The following is an 18,215-nucleotide window of genomic DNA, read 5'->3' as shown; positions in this document are numbered from 1 at the left end:
AACAACATTTAATTCAATTTTTGTCCTCGTCTCCAACCTTTTAATTCCCATATTCTGCCCATATATGTTCGATTAAGTCATCGCGCAAGCGAATATGCCTATCTTTGCTGCGCATATGACGTCGGCGTTGCTCAGCTCTAATTTGGGAAAACTCCTCACTGTTGCCTCTTAATATATTAACCGGTGTCGGGTTGCTACGATGATCATAAACATGTGGCCATTCACCGGGTAGACGCTCATCCTCGACTATCATATTATGTAAGATAATACACGTTTTCATGATATAGGCAAGCACATCTGGATTCCACATTCTAGCAGGTTGTTTGATGATTCCAAACTGTTGTTGAAGTACACCAAATCCCCGCTCTACGTCTTTTCTTGCACCCTCTTGCATCGCTGAAAATATCTCTTTTTTCCTACCAAGCGGATGTTTAAACGCCATAATAATAGTAGCAATTTCTGGATATATTCCATCACCTAGATAATACGGCATGTCATAAGAATGACCGTTTACCACATAGTTCACCGGTGGTGCTTTTCCCGTGACCAGACTTCGAAAAACATATGAACGGTTCATCACATTAATATCGTTGTTAGAGCCTGGCATACCAAAAAATGCATGCCAAAACCATAGATCATACGACACCACCGCCTCCAACACGATACTTTCGCTCCCTTTATACGCGGTGTAAGCCCCTGATTCGGCAGACGGACATTTATCCCATTTCCAATGCATGCAATCTAGGCTACCTATCATCCCTGGAAATCCTCTATCTTTGTTTTGGTTGAGCAACAACTCAACATCACCAGCCGTAGGTTCACGCAAATATTCTTTCCCATACACATTGACAATCGACTTGCAGAACCTCCGAGTTGCTTCCAACACCGTGGTTTCGCCTATGCGTAAGTACTCGTCTATTGCATCTGCCGCACATCCATAAGCTAACATTCGCACCGCTGCAGTTACTTTTTGATGAGGGTTTAATCCTAAAACTCCACACGCATCGGGCCTTTGCACAAAATATCTGTCTTCGGCTGTAACACCTTCCACTATTCTGTTAAACAATTGTCGACGCATCCTGAATCTTCTGCGAAAAACATTAGGTGGTTGGTTTGGATACGGAGAAAAATAGTCGTTCCACAGAAGTTCAGCACCAGTCTCACGATCTCTTGGTATTTTGATACGAGTTTGAGGCCATTTAGAATTGGTAACAAGGACTCCCATACTAACGGCCATGTTATTTTGCATAATTGCTATTGAATCATCATCCGAGGAATAAAAACTACTATTAGAAGAAGAAGAAGAAGATGAAACAGAAGAACAATAGTGAGCGGTATTCTCATATGCTTCCATATTCTATCCGAATCAGAATAAGTGTGTGATTGTAAAAAGAGGTGTGTTGGTATTTATAGAGTGAGTGACGGAGATCACATGCTTCCATTTTCCATCAGGATTAATAAATAAAATAACATAAAGTATTTGACAAATTTTGTAAACTGTTTGTCAGTGAGGTGTTTGTCGTATTGAAATGACTAGTCGGTGAAATTTGATAAAGTATTGAACTGACTACTCGCTGAAATTTGATTGCCTATTGAAATGACTACTCGCTGAAATTTGATTGCCTATTGAAATGACTACTCGCTGAAATTTGATAAAGGATTCAAATAACCACTCGCTGAAATTTGATAGAAATTTGATTGAGTATTGAATGACTACTCGGACTACACATAACAAAGATAAATAACATAATAAATGTCTAGTATGACTACACATAACAAAGATAAATAACATAATAAATTCAAAGCTAAACCATATAAATAGTCATCACAGGCTAAACATTTCCCGTATCCGGAGGCGCCGATCGCGGTGGGATAAAAGCCGTTCTCGGAATGGGCCTGACCGAGGACGTTGAAGATGATCCTTGACTCATAGAACTCCACACTTGTGGGGCAATGTGGGGGAAAAGGCGCCGAATCCAATGGAAGGTTGGATGGTGTGTGGCGTTCGGAAAAGAGACAGTTGATACTCCAATTCCGTGATCTTATTATTCTGGTTTCCTATAAGTTCATCTTTCGCTAATAGACACTCCATCCTATCTTTCGTTTCTCGTAATGTAAAATCTCGAAATTGTTTAGTAAAATCAGCATATTCTTGGAATAATGCATAACTATCGCCCTGTCATGAAAAAATGAGATAGATGAGATTTTTTTTTTTTTGAAATAAGCAATGTAAAGTTGAACGAACACTTACGGGCGATAATTGTTGTTGCGGTGGAATAAGAACATGTTCATCTGGTTTTCCAAGTTCGGTAGAATAGAAGTCACCGCTGTACCCAAATGTTTGGACCTCCCAATCAGGATGTGTCACATATTTTCTGAAATTAGTAACCTTTTTCCAATACTCTAAATATACTTCATACTGCACAACTTGCACCACCTCGGTTGCATCAACAAAACCGTCCGCTAGCAGGAGTTTTGCTTGGTCATCACCCAAATGCCCAATAATTACATGTAGTTTCATGGGAACAGCAAACGAGGGATGGTTTTGCCTCCAACATCTTTCTCCTAAATAAACATTATGCTGTATAACCAAAAAGGGAATATAATTGTAGTGAGTACGTTATTAATTAGATAAATAACGAAAAATAAAAAACTATGTTATTGACGATTAATATTAATGATATAATATAAAAAATCATGTCTAACTCACAACGCCATTCCAAGAAAATATCCATCTCGAGTCCGACAGCTTCCTAGCAGACTTTCCCATCTCAGAACTGAGGACGTCGGTGTATGATTCCCATGGGTGCCATGTCACTTGGTCAATCGTCAGCTGATTCAGTAAAATCCTACAACGAATAATATCATTCTGACACCTCCTTCCATTCCATCTGGAAATTACAGGCCATTTCTGTTCATTACCGGTCATTGAGATGTCTGGTCGACATATGCCTAGGTATTCATACCCCCAAAACTAGTCCATAAAATTAATGAATCAAATTAATATATCCAAGGAAATAAACTTAAATGAAAATATACTTTACGTTGAAAATTAAAATAAAATCGATTACCAAAATACCTCTAATATTTGGAAGGGCCCGCTTAGTGCCTTCTGTTGTTTCCTACAAGCTTGTCGGAGACCTGCATACAATCTCGAAAAGGCACTACCGCCCCAGTCAAGGTCTTGTATTTTATCAATTTCTTCGAAAGCAGCTAACCATCCAGCATCAATATAGTTCTTTGCATTAGGAAAGAAAAATTGACCCAAACATACATAAAAAAGGCAATTGCTATTCTATGGGCGAGGAGAGAATCTTCATTAGCCGCCACCAACTTATCTTCTTTGAAGTATGAGCTTAAATATGTAATTGTAATTGAGTTTGATATCCACGACGCGCCTCTTGTTCCCTGTGTGATATCCGGAAAAATCTTCTCACGGACATAGTCAAATTGGTATAGGCTCGAATCATACGGAACTACATAACCATCACCGATACTCAGTCCAGTTAACATGACCCAATCTAATGGCGTGAACCCCATCTCACCAAATGGAAAATGGAACGTGTTGGTTGTATCCCAAAACCTCTCAACAATATAATCAACAACGGCATGTTGGGTAACGCTACACTCTATGTTCAACAATTTTTCCCACCCCGCTTTTTCAATCAAATATTTAACTCTAGGACAATGTATTGAAATAAATTTATAATAATGAATTACCGATGCCAGACATCCACGATGTTTAAACTTAAATGTTGGTGCGTCTGAAAATGTAATGTCTTCAGTAGCGTGCGGCTTATCATCTTCCACTATAGGAAACCTCCCTAACCCGGGGACGTCGACCTCCTCAATTTGACCGGTAGAGATTAAGTTGTAATCAGCTTCGGTAGATTTTTGTCTCTTGTTGGTCTTTTGGCGACCACTAAACCTCGATATAAACTTGTTCATTCTACGCACAAACATGTTAAATACAATTTCATAATTAAAAGACCAATCCACGAACCATAATAGACATAAATTTAACCGAACAAAATTTCAACATCATAAAATTCCATAAACATAAATTTAACCAAAAAAATAATTATCCAATTAACTATATTTATAACTATTTATAATTAACAAAAAATTCAATTAAAATACGAAACTAAATTAACAAAAAGATAAATTAAATCACGTAACTAAATTAACAAAAAATAATTATCCAATTAACTATATTTATAACTATTTATAATTAACAAAAAAATAAATTAAATTACGAAATTAAATTAACAAAAAAATATATTAAATTAAATCACGTAACTAAATTAACAAAAAATAATTATCCAATTATTAATATTTATAACTATTAAATAAAACAAAAAATTAAATTAAATTACGAAACAGTAACAAAGTAATAACATTAACATTAACATACTATTGGATTAAGATGTGATTAACCCAATTTTAATAAGATTTGATTAACCCAATATGAATATCCAATTAGTAATAAAGTCTGATTCAATTTTCAACGTAAAAACCCTAAATAAATTCGAACAAAAAATACAATACTGATATTATTACACAAATTGAAATAAATTCGAACAAAAAATACAATACATGATATATTATTACACAAATTGAATAAAGAAAGTAGAAAATACATACCTTATAATGGAGTTTTTAGGGTTTTTGTGGAGTTTTTAGGGTATTTGTACGGTTGGTAGATGGGAATGGAGAAGAAGAATATGAACTGAAGAGGAGCGGTGAGTGAAGCAAAAAGAATATGAACTGTGTAAGAATATGAACTGTGGAAGAAATGAACTGAGAAGAAGAAGGCTCGTGTAGAAGAGATGGGTTGTGGTTGGGAAGGAGAGGCGGTATTGGTGGAAGGTGCGGTTCATTAAGATTACGCCCGATTTGATCGGACGGACAGGAGAGTACGCCATAACCCTAAACCCTAATGAAAACCTACTGGGCGGAAATTTTGGTTACGCCCGTCTCAGGCGTAATAATATTTTACGCCTGACAAATTCATCACGCGGACAGAAGATGTCCGTCCGTACAATTCATCACGCGGACACCAGATGTTTGCCCGTCTGATCTCACACGTGCTGTGTGACCGTGTTTAACTCGGACGAAATTTAGTTTTACGTTTCTTCGAGCGGTCATTTGGAATCCGTCTGATCAACGGGCGGAATTTAAGATTCCGCCCCTTACCAAACGTAATTTATATTTACGCTCGATAACAAACGTGATTTATATTTACGCCCCTTTGAAACGTAATTTATAATTCCGCGCAGAAATGAAACGTAACTAATACTTCCGCCCGTCTTCATGCGTAAAACTGTTTTACGCACGACCAAATTTGGTCTTCTCCCCATAACGTCACAATACAGATTAAACTCATATTTAGTCTTTTTTTTTTGGTCTTTGATCTTTGAGTTTAGTCGTACCATTGCAGTCGCTCTTAGAGCAACCACAGTCATCGACTATAACTAAAAATTTGGTCGAAAACCCAGACGCTACGGAGAGGAGTATCGATCAAATACCATACTATAACCAAAAACCAAACTATATTTGGTCGATAGTTTGGTTTTGGTCGGGCGTAATTTAAGACTACGCCCGACATCAGGCGCAAATATTAGTTGCGTTTCGAGTGAGGCGTAATTTTAATTTGCGTTTGGTAGTCAGGCGTAAATAATAGATTCGTCTGTTTCAAACGTAACTTTAATCTACGCCCGATGGGACGTAGTTTACATTTGCGCCTGATATCGGGCGGTATGTTTCAATTGCGCCTCCACCAGGCGGTATGTTTCAATTGCGCCCGATGGGACGTAACTTTAAAGTCCGCCTAAAACCGGGCGCAATTATTAGTTACGTCTTAAACTATATGGGGCGTGATTTTAAACTACGCCCCATGCCTCCAATTTCATTTCAACTATATGGAGTGCAATTATTAATTACGCCTTAAATTTTGAATTTTTTGAATTTTCGCAATTTCATGTTTTTTTCGAATTTCCCCGAGTACCGTTGGTAAATTTGGAACGTTGGCCATTTAAGACCGTTGACGACAAGGTATAAAAGAAGCTCTGTAACGAAAAGAAAAGAAGTAAAAACGATGAAAACGATGAGAACGGGTTTATAAATTCTGAGATATCGATGAAAATGATGAGGATTTACAAACGTGCGGTACGGGTGTGTGGTGGGGCGGAATTATGAGTTACTTCCCACAGACATACAGGCGTAGTGTTTTAATTGCGTCCCACCAGGCGTATTTATTAATTGCATCCCGTCAGGCGTAGTTTCAAGTTACGCCTCTCCATCGGGCGGTTTTATATATTACGCCCCACACCAAACGCAATTTTAGACTACGCTCGACATCAGGCGTAAATTAAAGTTACGTCCCACCCGAGCGCATTTTATACGTACGCCCCATATGTAGAGAAAGTCTTAAATAGGTAATGATGAAGATGATGAGATACTCTGACGAAATGGAGTATTCGCTAGAAAAAGTGGATAGCAGAACTTGTTTGTATTTATTACAGCTGAATGGTACCTTTAGGACAATGGGTCAGTTTAAGAAGAAGTTTTTTTTTGCTTGCTGTGCTTCTTGGCAGCTTTGGCAAGAGCATCACAGATTTCTCTCTTTCCTATAGAGTTGTTTTTTTCATTCAGAAAACGTAAAATTTCATTCAACTGGAGTGATGAGCTAGCACTAAACATACAATAGACATTCTCCTAATAAAAGGAGAGAAAAAAGCAGGCAAAAGGGATACAGACTCGGAGAAAACCCTTCGACAAGTTGAGACTAGTAATTATCGTTTAAAAGCTCCCCAATCACTCACAAAATCCTATAGAGTTGTCACTGCCAAGCTTCTTGGCAGAACTCCCTTTAGCCTTAACTTCGAGGACATCCTTTACAAATACTTTCAACCTCCATATTGTAGATTCGCTCTGCGTCAGGACCAGAATGGTATAATTACTACGGATATAAAGAAAAAACTATTGTGAAAAGGTTGCGAGAGGCTGTTAATCATGACCCATGAGAACCTGAGCATCCATGTCAATATGTACTTCCTCGGCCTCAGCTTGGAAGCTTGGATTCTTTTGAGCAATAATCTCAAGAGCCGTACACAAATCCTCAGGTGACAAACGACTAAGTCCGCAACCAAGCTTTCTTTTCTCTTCTGCAGATCCTTGAAAAAAGAAAAGAGAGAAGGAAATTGAAAGAGTTAAACACAAACAAGAGCAGAAGATAATAAACCAATCTACTTTGACGGCCTTCAGTACAATCAACTAATTCTGAACAATGTCAAAAGAACAAAACCAAAACGTACAGCAACATAGCTTGTGAAGGCCATTTGACTATATAGTGCCTGGCGGGAATGCTACCATGTGAAATATGCTTCATATCCACTTGAATATTAGTTAATCTTTCACTTACCATTTTTGTTACTGCTAGGACTCTATGTTGTGATCAGTGACGGGACCAGAAAATGTCACTAAGGGAACTAATTGTATTTTGTAAAAATATGAAAACTTTTAGGGGGCTAAACACAAAATTATAGGATAAACAGAGGATTTTTACATGATTATTAAGAATTTTGGGGTATTAGAGCCAGGGTTAGTCTACCTTCGCTCCGCTGTAGGGCTATACAGGCATGACTTTAACCACAATAAATAAAGTTAGACCTCAGAAGCAGCCATAACAAGCACCAGTGGTCTAGTGGTAGAATAGTACCCTGCCACGGTACAGACCCGGGTTCGATTCCCGGCTGGTGCATTTCTAAAATTTTTGCCCCATCCAACAACTTCCTAAATTAGGCCGACGCACCATAATGCAACTCATTTCCATCTCCAAACACCTAAAAACTTGTATTGAACAATCTCTGCTCACTTTTTAATCCCCACATGTACATTGTAGGATGTACAGAGTCTTAAGCACATACAAAATGAGGAAAGGGAATAGACATTAGACGAGAGACAAAAAAAAAAAAAAAAAGTGGATAATGGATCTTCTTGATATATATAACAACTGAATAATTGTATCTCTAGGACAGGGGTTCAATTTCAGAAGACGTTTTTTTACTCCGTTTCTCGGCAGTTTTGGCAAGAGCATCACAGATTTCTCTCTTTCTTTTAGAGTTGTCGCTGACGAGCTTCTTGGTGGGACTGTTTGCCTTAACTTCAAGGGCATCCTTTACAAGTACCTTCAACCTCCATAATGTAGATTCGCTCTGCAATCAACAACCAGGACCAAAATAGTATAATTACCAAAGATATAAAGAAAAAAACGATGGTAAAAAGGTTGCGAGGCTGCTAGTCATGAGCACCTGAGCATCCATGTCAATATTTACTTCCTCCTCCCCGGCTTGGAAGTCTGGATTCTTTTGAGCAATAATCTCAAGTGCCTTGCTCAAATCCTCAGGTGACAACCGACTAAGTCCAGAACCAAGCTTTCTTTTCTCTTCTGCAGACATTTTCCTTGAAAAGAGAACAGAAAAAGGAAATTGGACGAGTTATACGCAAACAAGAGCAGAAGACAACAATCTACTTTGATGACCTTCAATGCAAACAACTAGGCGAAATATGTCACAAGAACAAAACCAAAAGTATAGCAATAGCTTGTGAAGACCATTTGACGACATCAATATCTTGTGAGGACCATTTGACCATATAATGCCTGATGTGAAAGACTGCATATGTATACTCCAAGTCTAAGGAAGATATAAGAGTCGATAAACCTATTCGCAGACTTGCTACCATACGAAATTTGGTTCAACATCCACTTAAACAATAGTTAGTCCTCCATTTACTATATTTGGCAATTGACTCAAGAGAGATCTTTCATTTATCGTATTTGTTACTGTTAAGACTCTATACATTGCGATAGTTGAGATGTATAATAAGACTACACTATGTTTGTTTACTCCTGACTCATCTGAGTCGTCTGGACCTGAGTCATCTGGATTTGAGTGGAATCACCTGACTCATCTGGATCTGACTCAATATGTTTGTTTTGAGTTAGATCTGACTCATCTGACTCAAAAAACGTGAGTCAGTGGTTTGGTCCCGTGAGTCAGGGGTATTTTGTTACCTGACTCAAATGGGTCCGAGTCAGAGGTTATGTCTGAGTCATAGGTCGAGTCAGATCTTACTCAAAATGCAAAACAAACGGTCTGACTGCTGACTCGGCCCGAGTCAGAAGTTGACTCAGATCCAGACGCCGAGTCAGATGCAAACAAACAAGATGTAGGTTTTTCCATACTCAGCGTTTCTGGATTCACTATGTTATTGAACATGAATGATAGAGGAATAGCATCAAGCAAGCATAGATAAGTTGCCCTTATACAACACATAATAGCTTCATAGAACTCACCTGCATTTCTGAACCACCACTTCTCTCAGTTCCTCCAAATGCATATCAACCTCATACAGCTGCAAGAACCGATGACAATTTTGTTAAAACACATATGTTCTGCGTAGCACCAAAATGTTAGAAAGAGGAATATGGAGACCATTTTCATGATAATAGGCTCCTCCTTTAACAGAGAAAGATGCATGAGATCGTATCTTAACCGAGATGAAGAGGCAAATAAGGTTGACCACAATGTTCATTCAAATTGGAAAGATCTTTTTTAATGCTATAATTCACCAGGAAATAAAAAATCTCGGGAATACCTCATTACTAATATCTCTAGCCAATTTTGCATTAGCAGCCTCTTGAACAAGTTGCATGTCTCGATGAGCTTCTGCCTCCTCCTCTTTTCTTTTTGTTTCCTACAGTTAAAAAACGTTCATAAACAACTCTCTCAATCATGCACAAGCAGTTCTATTTTTGGAAACAGACACATTCAAAACTATCAATCCCCTGCATTTGTACTGCAATAACAAAATTTACCTCTTCAACAACTCTAGGTAAAAGCCGCAACCACTTCTCTTCAAATTTTTCCAACAAGGTTTTTGCCATTTCATGAACATCACTTTTCTCCTCGTTGTATGTCATTGCATTTTTGAAAACCAGCTTCACATCAGCATATATCTCACGAACATTTTTATATCCAGTACCATCTTTTGTTTCCATTTGATTCTTTATTGTACTGAAATCCATGGGTTTGTCAATCACCTAATAATCATCACAACCCCAGGTCCCCAGCAATTAATTCACGTTGCCAATAACCAAACCCAACTAATAGAAACAGCCCTCTTCCACTAACATTCTGCAATAGAAAGCAACCTGAAAATATAACGCACCTCATAATAATCGTGCAACTCCAGTCCCTTAACATCTACAGGTTGCATAAATGGCCACGCCAGCTTATGTTGCGTGAGCTGCCCATTAGTAAATACACAATTTCATTACCGGAAGTACTTTCTAAGATACCATCAAGTACTTGCAGTGAGTATTGCACAAAGAAATTATTAAATCCTTGCTACGCACCTGGCGCAATATCGTGGCAAATTGACGCATAAGCTCTTGCATTCTCTTGGCTGCTTCTTGTTGGTGTTTCTTAATACTATTAGTACCATGTCTTTCCTTATCCTTCCCGACTGAGCACCCTTGCTTTCTACTCATAGATGAGTAGAATTTCGATATCCCATTCAATTTTTGTCCAAGCTGCATATAGCATTACGAAAATATTTGAAATTGTATAAATAAAAAATTCCCAAAAATGGAGAATTAGGGTTTTAGTTTGACTACCTGGTCAACCTGGGAGGCTAGTTCGTCTACATGTTGTTTGAAATTGAAAACTTGGGTTGATTCGTCGACGACATCGCCGCCGATGTCTAGAAAATCCGTAATGTCACCTGGTGGTGTATTCAGAACAGATACATCTATTTCTTCCATCTGCTCCTAAACAGCTCTAGGAAAGAGGGAGGGTTTGTTTTCAAGTAAAGGGTAAAACATAAGAATCCGTTTGGGTATATTAGTGAAAAGAATAGGGATATTTTAGGAAACTCGGTGGTGTGTATTGTTACTTCCACTGTTCCATATCGGAGAAGCCCAAGTACGGAGTACCATATATTATGGGGAAAAAGACGCTCGCAGTTGGCAAATTCAGGGCTCCGAGCATTTACTGTAAAATTTTATACGACTCCGGCGGCCGCTTTGTTTGTCAGAGTTAGATGCATACCTTTTTTCTTCCTTCATTTTTTTGACATTCGATTGGAGATTTGACTCGGAGTTGTTTGAGTCATGTTTCATTTTGTGTCTGATTTCTAGAACAAAAATATGACTGAATCAAATATATTTCATAATTATTTAATAATTTTTGAATAGGCGTAATGCATTTTGGGTCTGGGAAAAAACAAACAAGCAAGGTGATACATGTATTGAGTAACATAAAAGAAGTGTTTCATGTGTCTATCAAAGATGGAAATCGACCATGCTTAGTGACACATGGGGTGATCAACCATACAACCAATAACATTTCTATAACATCCCTACATTTTTATAAATATTTTTAGCCCACCTTGAGATATTTTTTTGGCCCGCCACTGGTCTGCAGGCAACTGGTTTTATTTTATGGTTTTTCATATAGTTTACAGTTTTGCGAGTTGGAACACGGTAAAAGAATGAAATAAAGTTAATTCGAATTTATGTTCATTTTCACCGAGAAAAGAACACGTTCCAAGCCCAACAACAAACATCAATCACACCACCTGGTGCTGGTGGTATGTCCGCCTTGAAGTTCTTTTTCACTTGTCACATTTGCACAGTGGGGTGGTGGTTTGTTTAGTTTTCCAATATAAGAGTTTATCGGTTTGGTTTTAGGATTGTGCTGATCATCTTTGGCTCAATAGATGCTTTGCTTTGGTAATGTGGTTGTGGTGAGGATTTGTTTTTGTTTTGGGATATTGAATTATGCAAACTGATTCTAATGGTCTTGTTGCTCGACATGAGTAGTCATAACTCTGTTGTTTAAAAAATACAATAAAAATAAAAAAGAATAAAAGATTAATCAACATTTTCTTTATCTAGACTGGAGTTACTTCTTAGAATTGCACGTTCTAATATGGGTTTCTAATAGTGAAAGGGTATGAAGAAGCTTCATGGTGAATGTAACAGTTAAAAATGATTCATGTCATCATAAAATATTTACAATCTACTAATGAAGGAAAAATAATTGGTAAAAGACTAAAAGCTCAGTTCTAAACAAAATGGTGTCTGAATCACAAAATAAAACAAAGGCGAAACCTACATCTGTCATAAGCTGAATCACAAATAAAATGCTCAAAAGTAAAACAAACCCACATGGTTCTTAAGAAATCTACATCTGTCAGAAGCTGAATCACAAATAAAACGCTGAAAAGTAAAACAAACAGTACCACATGGTTCTTAAGAAATCAGTACTCGTCAAACCTAAACTTACATATGTCAGAAGCTCTAGGAAGACTTGGAAGCTCTGACCCAAGCACCTTCTTATTTATCGTATCATCTCTCTTTAGACGTAGTCTAACTTCTTTCAAAGCTTTTGCATTCTTTAAAAAATTCAGTTTCACCCATCTCATCTGCCTCGCATTCCCACCAAAACGCATAAAGGTAACTGACTCTAGGTATTGAAACATGCATCCAGCAGTCAATATATGATCAGCCCAACGGTGTTCTTCTTCATTTTCGTCAAGGCAGCTCTGAGTTGGGATTAGAAAAGAAAAAAAATAGACAAACATCAAAAGAGAGTAAATTTGGAAGTAACATAAATACTGTAAACAAAATCCAAGACTTGTTCTGCCATTTCAAGTAGATAAGTATTGAGAATCAAAAGTTTTGTGCACTTGCCTCTTCAAATGTGAGACACCTCAAATTATGTACTGCTTTGAGCAATGTAAATAGTTATTTATCAGTTATCTCTCCTTCTTGCAGGATCAAATTTTCCAGGGCCAAATTTTCAAATGACGAAACTCAGGCAAGACATTTACGAAGTCATCTACAATGGACAGAGCCTATTCATCACAAGGAAAGTTTTGAGGAGTCAGAATACAATACGTAACCACATAAAGAGGGCAAAAAGAAAGAAGAATACATGTAGGTTTCAGCATGAATATCTAAGCTTTGCACATGAGAAAGTGATGTGATTTTGAAGTTGTTTGTAAAGTGGTAAATAAGATGTCGTTCTCTCGAACTTGTGAAGGATGTTTTTAGACTTAAATTCAAAACTAGATAGAAAACTCAAAAGAATATGATAACAATAATAAAAGAACACTGAGGCTAAGATTCCACTATTTTCCAAGTTCAAAGCAATTATATCCAAAACTTATATTATGCAATTTTTCCATTTAATTCGATTCTCAACTATTGCAACAAGTAGATTTCCAAAATAACAACTTTAAGTCCAGAGCATAAAGCATCAAAACCTAATCTAAGCATGATGTATCAAAAGATATCACAATTTCTTAACGAAAATCATTCACACAATTATCAATCAAGGAAAAATAATCATAAAAATAATTGCAATAAATAAGATAAATAGAAAAACCACTCTTTATTGGAAAAATAGCTTCCTATATCGCCTCAGCAATGGGGTTTAGCTCCTCATATTAATCACTTGCTCAAGATTCATGATTTCAGCTCAAAAGTTGATTAAAAGATGAAGAAATACTAAAACAGGAAGTTTAAGACTCACAGAAACTGTCACAGATAAACGATAGATATAAAGTGCTTCTGTCGCTGCTGTTTTAAGACCCACAGACGCTTGTCGTTTCCACTGTTCAATGAACGACTGATTTTGCAAGTCCGTTCTTCGTGTTCTTCAAGCTCTTTAATGGCAGCAGCAGCAGCAGAACTGGTTCATGTATGTTGCTCGTTTTCGATTCTCTGAGGCTCTAAACTTCTCCTAAGGGTTTCTAATCCCTTATATGACTTGCGGCAACCTCTTTTATACACAACATGACTACCAAATCTTCACGAAACCTTTTGGTTTATCTCTTTTTTTCTTTGGCAGCAAGTCACGATAATTTTCTGTGTGCGGCTTCTGTTGATTCCGTACTCTTCCAAAACTCTTTATAGGATATAGTAGAATCTATATGAAGGTATATCTACACTTTAGTCACGCTGGGACTCCAAGTTCGACTTCAAACAGGACCCGATATCACATCCTTCCCTATTTATCTCTCTTCCCCTTTCACGGCTTGTTCAGCCCAAGTTACTCGATCCAAACGCATGTATTAAACCTGTTTTACTCTATCAAGTCCATCCCACTCGAGTTTAACAATTAAATATCCATAAAACAGCTCCAATAATCGAGTCCAAATTCTGCCAGACGCTGCACTTCACTTTCCCGCCAATTTTCAATATTTGAATTTGAGAAGGAATGCCCCCTATCCAGTCTCGGTGTCCCTTTAGCACATGCCTAGAATGGGTTACCCCTTATCCAAAGCGAGAGTCCGAATAGCAAATGTCCTCCCAGGTGCATTTAACAACTTTTCGAGTCAATTTCGTCGCAAAAGCTTATTTCTCCAAGAACACTTACAAAGAGATAAAATACCGAAATAAGTACAAAAATGGGTACTAACAATATACACAATAAAGATGAAAATAGACACATAAATGCGTCTATCAGAAAGCGCCCGAACAAACTTGCTAATAGCTGCACCATAACTTATCTTTTGATTCATTGGTACATCATCTTCACAAATTAGGAATAGTATTGCATATTCTAGTGTCAAAACTGGAAAAAACACATTCCTTAGCCACACAAGCACGATAGGAAAGTGATACTATATTTGGTGCATTAATTGTGAGAGCACATTTTTGTAAACCATCATCACCATCAATGTCGTAATCAATCGCCAAGCCTTTTAGAGCTGGAGTGGAGATGCAAAACTTCCTCACACCAAACCAAGTGCAGTCTTCCAAAAAAAAGTTTTCAAGGACAGGGCAACTAGAAAAGTGTTGCTCATTTCAGCAGCAATCATCAGTAAAATGTACTCCACAGAGTCTAAGGCTCATGAGTTTTGGAAAAACAGAAACTTCTAGGAAGATGGGAAGCATCATTTACAGCAAGTTCCAATTTAACCAATGAGTCACATATAAAAAGAGAGTTGGGAATGAAAAAAGGATCGATCTAGACTGAGTACGAGCTCTTCGACATTAAGCCTTGTTAAATTTTCGACCCATGAATGAACCCGATATGCACTCATGTATTCATTTGTAATAACTTTGGCCTTATGAATATTTGATGATGTGTCATGAAGATGCAATGTTTTATCCATAAATTCCATGAAATTACTGGTTTCGGTTTCTGGAAATATAGAACACGAGAAGGGAAAACAAGAGCTGGTATAGATGTCCATATGTGTTTCCATCTTTTAGATAGTAAAGAAGTCTTAGCAACATGCTTGAGATCAAGGAAAGAAAGGATATGATGAATAAGTGAATTAGGTAATACGCTTATCCTATCCTTTGCCTCAAAAATGTGTTTCTGTCTCTTGGACAACGGATTCAAATCCATGAGATTTTAATTTTTCTGTACAAAATAAAAAATAAAAAATAAAAAGATGGAAATTAAGGGTTTCACTATGAGTATATCTGATACTAGCTATTACACAACATAAATTACACAAAGAAAAGAAGATAATTTAGAACTGAATTAGAAGATTACCTCAACTCTTTAATTAGAAACACATCAATTTAAAAATGAACGCATCAACTAAACATTGCATCAATTAAAGATTAATATTTATAGTTTTCTGACAAAATTTCAATACCTTAAAAAATCAGAACCCGCAATCCAGTTTTCTAACAAAAACTAAAATTAACCATTTCCAGTTACAAAATATATGAATATCCATTGTTGAATCTTCTTCTTCACTAGTTTGAGACCTAGTAAGGGTTTTAGATGAAAACTTATATTTTTTCGATTGCTATCACCTAGTTTGCCATCAACTTCAACATTTCTCAGGTGAAAAATCACACACTCACCATCTTTCTTGCCAGAGAGATCTGTTGGCCGGAACAAAAAAAAGAAAGTTTGGTTAAGAAATATGCAACCGAGAAGTGAGTTATAGACATCAGAGGCGGTGGTAGAGTTTGAATGAGAGAAGCAAATTTAGGGTTTTATAGGACATTTTGCAAAAATAAAAAAATATTGTCAAAACCGAGTCAAGTGGGTCGTTGACGGTCTAGGAACAGTTGAAGAAGCTAGAGAGGTGAGACATGCTCCTCGGAGCCTAAATATCTTCTTTTCTTTTTAAAATGAAGATGAGAGGCCGTTTAAAGCCCCGTTTGGGTTTGCTTTTTTTCAATCAAAAGCATTTTGTAACCAACACGAATAAACTTTTACCAAAAATTGTGTTTGGTAAATTTTTTACAAAGTGCTTTTGGAGAGAAGCACTTTCATTTTAGGCCTATTTTTAAAAGCTACTCATCACTAGCTTTTAAAAGCTGGAAAAGCATAAATTATGGACCCACATCATCTTTGAGACTTAGTAAACCAATGCCTTAAGCTACTACATGTTTTATCCCCCACTTTCCTATATCATCTGGATCAATCATATGAATAACGCCTCTCTTTTCCACTGTTAAATTCACCATTGTTATATATTTGCTAACTGTAGAAAAGAATGACAACATCTTTTCTCTAGGTTCCTCGAAAAGAACTTGATAGAGTCACTCTATCAGATTGAAGAGTGCGCTCAGCTTGTGGAACTGATCTTTGACCAATTTTTCCACCCATTCGTTTCAAAATTGCTATGTTTTAAAATTAAATTAATTGATTCTCAATTTTAACATTATTATTTTATTATAAAGACAAGTTTTACCCTATAATATTGTATACTTATCATTATATTTCTAACTTTTATTTTATTTCTCTATTTTATTTCTTTTTTTAAAATAAAAAATAATAATTACAAGCTAGATCTTCCACTTGCAAGATGGATCTTCATGCGTGGTATCTAGACTATGGCACTCTAATCGGAGACACACTGGAAGTTACAAAAGCCCTACAGATCTTACAACAAGATGGTCCAGCAAGAGGATTATGCCTAAACATTATAAAGACTGAAATTTTTTGGCCAACACCAGACCCAAGATGTTGTGAAGATGGTGTGTTCCCATCTGTTGTTGGAAGACCTGTTGAAGGAGTAAAACTATTAGGTGGACCTGTAAGTACGAACAACCAATACTGCAGTGATATCATCTCAGCCAGGATTGATAAGACTACACATCTAATGGACTGCATTAAAAGGCTTAAAGATCCACAAAGCGAGCTCTTACTCCTACGCAACTGTGCTGGCGTCTCAAAGCTTTATTTCACGATGTGAACAACCTGACCAAGTGTACTACAGAGTTCACAACTTCAGTTCGATCAACACCTTATTTGTTTCCTATAACATCTAATAGCAGGAGATGGACCAGGTTTGGTCCATTACAGCAGAGGATCGCTACTCTACCATTTGCTGATAGAAGTTTGGGAATATACACCATGGCTGATACCACCAAGTATTGCTATATTGCATCATGACTCCAAACAAGACAACTCCAAAGCTCCATCCTTCAGTGTACAGCAGACCCGAGTCCAAACTTCCAAGAAGCACTAGATATTTACGTAAGTACCTGTGACTTATGCCCTGCTACTTTTAACATTAACGATTTCACCCCACAGCCTATGCATCAACTGGTGAGTCGTTATTTTGAAGTAGTCACTAGGAACATACACACTTCTTACACGTTATCTACGAGGGACTCAATCTTATGGCAGTGTAACAAAAAACCACACGCACAGGATTATTTAAAAGCTATTCCAATTCAAGGTCTTAACCAGTCCATCGGGCCACGTCAATTCAGATCAGTGCTTCAATACCGACTGGGTATCCCCCTTTTTGAAGAGAATAGTACATGCTCATGTTGTAAACGCGAAATGGATCGTTTTGGTGATCACGCAATCCATTGTGCAAGCAAAGTGGGCCTGAAATACAGACATGATATGGTACGAGACCTCTTTGTGGAATTATGTTATAAAGCCGGAGTAGCATCCAGGAAGGAAGCATCGATAGGACTTACCTCCAACACGAACACACCCCTTAAACCAGCAGATATTATGGTATACAATTGGGAGAATGGTAAAGACACATGTTTCGATGTGACAGGTGTTTCACCATTCTCTAAAGGTGGGAATCGGTCCTTCACTCCAGGGCATGCAATATCAGCAGCTATTACTCGAAAACGTAACAAATACGCCAATCTATGTCTGACTCATGGATATGAATTTGGGGTTCTAGCCTTCTCAACCTTA

The 18,215-nt window shown here is 37.3% G+C and overlaps 1 protein-coding gene and 1 non-coding gene across 2 annotated transcripts; one reads left to right on the top strand and one right to left on the bottom strand.

Annotated features, from left to right (window-relative positions):
• Nucleotides 1–7,691: 7,691 nt before the first annotated feature.
• Nucleotides 7,692–7,762, top strand: TRNAG-GCC. The gene has a single exon. It is a non-coding gene; the product is annotated as a tRNA-Gly (tRNA).
• A 110-nt stretch (nt 7,763–7,872) lies between these two features.
• LOC113311077 (transcription factor GTE6-like) lies at nt 7,873–10,861 on the bottom strand. Its single transcript, XM_026559926.1, has 8 exons — nt 10,682–10,861; nt 10,421–10,597; nt 10,234–10,311; nt 9,881–10,105; nt 9,661–9,759; nt 9,359–9,417; nt 8,313–8,463; nt 7,873–8,216 (listed from the first exon to the last, which is right to left on the bottom strand). The coding sequence occupies exons 1-8, from the start codon at nt 10,826–10,828 to the stop codon at nt 8,031–8,033; spliced, it is 1,122 nt and encodes a 373-aa protein (XP_026415711.1). The 5' UTR covers nt 10,829–10,861; the 3' UTR covers nt 7,873–8,030.
• Between the last annotated feature and the right edge of the window lie 7,354 nt (nt 10,862–18,215).

Source organism: Papaver somniferum, chromosome 9 (assembly GCF_003573695.1).
Source record: "Papaver somniferum cultivar HN1 chromosome 9, ASM357369v1, whole genome shotgun sequence".
Taxonomy (NCBI): domain Eukaryota; kingdom Viridiplantae; phylum Streptophyta; class Magnoliopsida; order Ranunculales; family Papaveraceae; genus Papaver; species Papaver somniferum.
This window is presented reverse-complemented; position numbering and strand designations above follow the sequence as displayed.

Coding starts and splice junctions, on each gene's coding strand:
- LOC113311077 (XM_026559926.1), bottom strand. CDS start 10,828: ATGGAAGAAATAGATGTATCTGTTCTGAATACACCACCAGGTGACATT. Junction 8,464..9,358: donor GTGGTGGTTCAGAAATGCAG/GTGAGTTCTATG, acceptor TCTCTTTTCAAG/GAAAATGTCTGCAGAAGAGA. Junction 8,217..8,312: donor ATATTGACATGGATGCTCAG/GTGCTCATGACT, acceptor TGTTGATTGCAG/AGCGAATCTACATTATGGAG.